The 2777-nt window shown below is 68.5% G+C and overlaps 1 protein-coding gene across 1 annotated transcript; it reads left to right on the top strand.

Moving 5' to 3' along the window:
• Positions 1–949: 949 nt before the first annotated feature.
• On the top strand, positions 950–2100 carry MNEG_15948 (hypothetical protein; the record flags this gene model as incomplete). Its single annotated transcript, XM_014035581.1, has 3 exons — positions 950–992; positions 1163–1541; positions 1872–2100. The coding sequence occupies 3 exons, from the start codon at positions 950–952 to the stop codon at positions 2098–2100; spliced, it is 651 nt and encodes a 216-aa protein (XP_013891035.1).
• Between the last annotated feature and the right edge of the window lie 677 nt (positions 2101–2777).

The raw sequence follows: 2777 nt of genomic DNA, 5'->3' as shown, positions 1-2777 counted from the left end.
GGTCTCCCCCTCCCCCGATGCCAGGTCAGCGCGCCGCGCTATCCTGCGCATCCACACTGCGGCGTGGCGGCAGGCGCCCCGCGACGACCTGGTGGAGGAGCTGGCGGGCGCCTGCGTCGGCTACTGCGGCGCAGACATCAAGGTGCGCCACGGCCACACACTGAGGAATCGGGGTCGCCGCAGCATACATGCATATGTCCAGATATGAATACGGCTGCATATGAATGTGTATCATGCTACGTGCGCAGACATTCGTGTATTATGCCTTAGAGACACTCAAACGCACATTCTGTCGAGCACACACTAATGTATTATGCCTTAGAGACACTCAAACGCACATTCTGTCGAGCACACACTAATGTGAACGCGCACCCCACCACACGTGCAAACGTTCAGCGCACGAGGCCCCTCCTTGCCTGCGCCGCCGCCCTGCCCGCCAGGGCGCCGAGCGCCGCCGCCAGGAGCCCTTGCAATTCGCCGAGGCCCCGACACAAACCCCCTCCCCGCAACTGCGCCTGCGCCCGCCAAGCCCCGCCCTTGCGCTGCCCTCGCACCCTGCCCCCCAAAGGCGCTCTGCACCGAGGCGGCCCTGGCCGCGCTGCGGCGCCGCTACCCCCAGATCTACGAGAGCGACGAGAAGCTGCTGGTTGAGCCTGACGCGGTCCTGGTGGAGCGGCAGGACTTCATGGCTGCTCACGCGGGTGGGGGGGGCGGTGCTGGGGCTGACTGGGCACGAGTGCTGGCGACTAAGTGTGTGTGCGCGCGTGATTTTGTGTGTGTGTGAGCGTTTGTTTGTGTTTGTTTGCGTGTGTGTTTGTGTGCGTGTGTGTATATGTGCGTGTGTGTGTGGGGGGGGTGGTTGCGGAGCCTTGTAAGGGAGCCGCTGAGGTGTGAGTGTGTCGTGGTGACCCATGGTAGAGGGGGGGGGCGATTGTGGCAGGGGGCCAAAATGTGGCAGCCCGTGCACGCCCGGGCGTGGCGGCAGGCGGCAGGTGGGCCCGCCGGCGCGGCTCTTGGCTGCTGGCACAGCCCAGAAGACAGCGGGGATGCCGGGGGTGCAGCGGCGCCGGTGTGGCTGACGGGGCCGCATGCCGCTGCCTGGGGCCATCTGAACAAAAAGTGAGAATGCATTTCCACGCCCCTCATGCTTTTGGTACTGCAGGCATCACCCCCGCGGCGCACCGCGCGGCGTCCTCCCACGCACGCCCGCTGGGCGCCGTCGTCGCCCCCTGCCTGGCCGAGCCGCTCGCCGTCCTCATCGCGCGCCTGCGCGGCAGCTTCCCTCCTGTCGAGGCCTGCCTGGCTGCAGACAAGGACGGCTGCGGCGGACCCGGCGCGGCCGCGGCTGCTGCAGCTGCTGCGGCGCGGCCAACGGCGGGCGGCGCGAGCGCGCTGTCGCTGGTGCGGCGGCCGCGGCTGCTCATATGCGGGCCGGAGGGCGCTGGGCAGGGCCACCTGGCGGCGGCGCTGCTGCACGCGCTGGAGGGCCTGCCGATTCACGCGATCGGCCTCCCCAGCCTCCTCGCAGACGCCGGCGCCAGGTGCGCAGGGCGCGTGGCGTTTCTTTGGGGGGAAGGCGGCAGGCGCCGGGCTCGGGGGCTCCCCTGCTTGCCCGGATGTGGCCCAGCCCTGCTCTGCGGCGGGCGCGTTGTGTCAGCCGCCCGCAGCCCCGAAGCGCTGCCGTGACCCCCCTCAGCAAGCCCGCCCCAGCCTCACGGCACGCCCGTGCTAATTTGTGCACCCAACGGTTCCTCAGGTTCGACTCAACTCACATGTACTTCAATCTAAATTCTTCTCAAATCAACGCAATGCGGCTTGACCCAATTCAGCCCATGATGAATCAAAACGTTTCGAATTTTCAACCGCCCCAGGTCCCTGGAGGAGGCCCTGGTGCACGCGTTTGTGGAGGCGCGCCGCGCCGCGCCCGCGCTGCTCTTCCTGCCGCACCTCCCCCTCTGGTGGGCCACCGCGCCCGCGGCGCTGCGCGCGGCGCTGTTGATGCTGGTGGAGGACCTGCCCCCGGAGTTTCCGCTGCTGCTAGTGGCGGTAGCGGACGCGCCCGCGGGCGAGGTCGACCCAGAGGCGAGTTTTCCTGTTTGAGTGAAAGTGGACGTGTGGGCCCTTGGGTGGTGCACGCCAGGCCAAGGGGGCTGGCGTTTGACTATTTGTTTTGTCATCTGCTGTCGACGGTTTCAAACGAGGCAGCTGGGACCCCTGGCGTGGCCGTCAGTTGAGGGGGGACAGGACTGGTGCGGCCAGAGGGATGGCGTCGCAGCTGGCGCCGAGCGATGGCGATTGCCCGCCTGCGGCCGAGCCGGGACGCCTGGCTGTGCACCCGCCGGCCCTCGCGCAGGCGCTGGCGCTGTTCCCGCCATCGTCGCGGTTCGAGCTCGGGGCGCCGTCCGACGCGCAGCGAGCCGCCATGTTTGAGGTGGGCGCGCAGGGCGGCGCACTCGCATCATCATCTGCGGGCCGCCCGCCGGCGGCCCCTGTTGACTTCCCAGGCAGCTGGGCGGTCGGGGCGCCGGCGGGACGCCCCCGACTTGCGCCGCGAGTGCTTGAATCGTGCGATCGCGAGTGGCTGCGGCTCCAGATGTGTGCCCTCTTTACAGGATTGCAGCTGCGCCGCCAACCAAGACAATGCAAGCTGCTCGCCTCTCAAGCTTCAGCAAACCTCATCTATCCTGACTTCGCCCTCTGCTATGCACCCCTCGTGCGGCGCCCCCTCCCCGCAGCCCCTGCTGCTGGCGGCCGCCCAGCCTCCCGCTCCCGCCGCC

The sequence above is a fragment of the Monoraphidium neglectum genome (assembly GCF_000611645.1).
Source record: "Monoraphidium neglectum strain SAG 48.87 unplaced genomic scaffold scaffold05824, whole genome shotgun sequence".
In the NCBI taxonomy this organism is placed as follows: Eukaryota; Viridiplantae; Chlorophyta; class Chlorophyceae; order Sphaeropleales; family Selenastraceae; genus Monoraphidium; species Monoraphidium neglectum.
The sequence above is the reverse complement of the archived record's forward strand: the minus strand, read 5'-3'. Positions and strand labels throughout refer to the sequence as shown.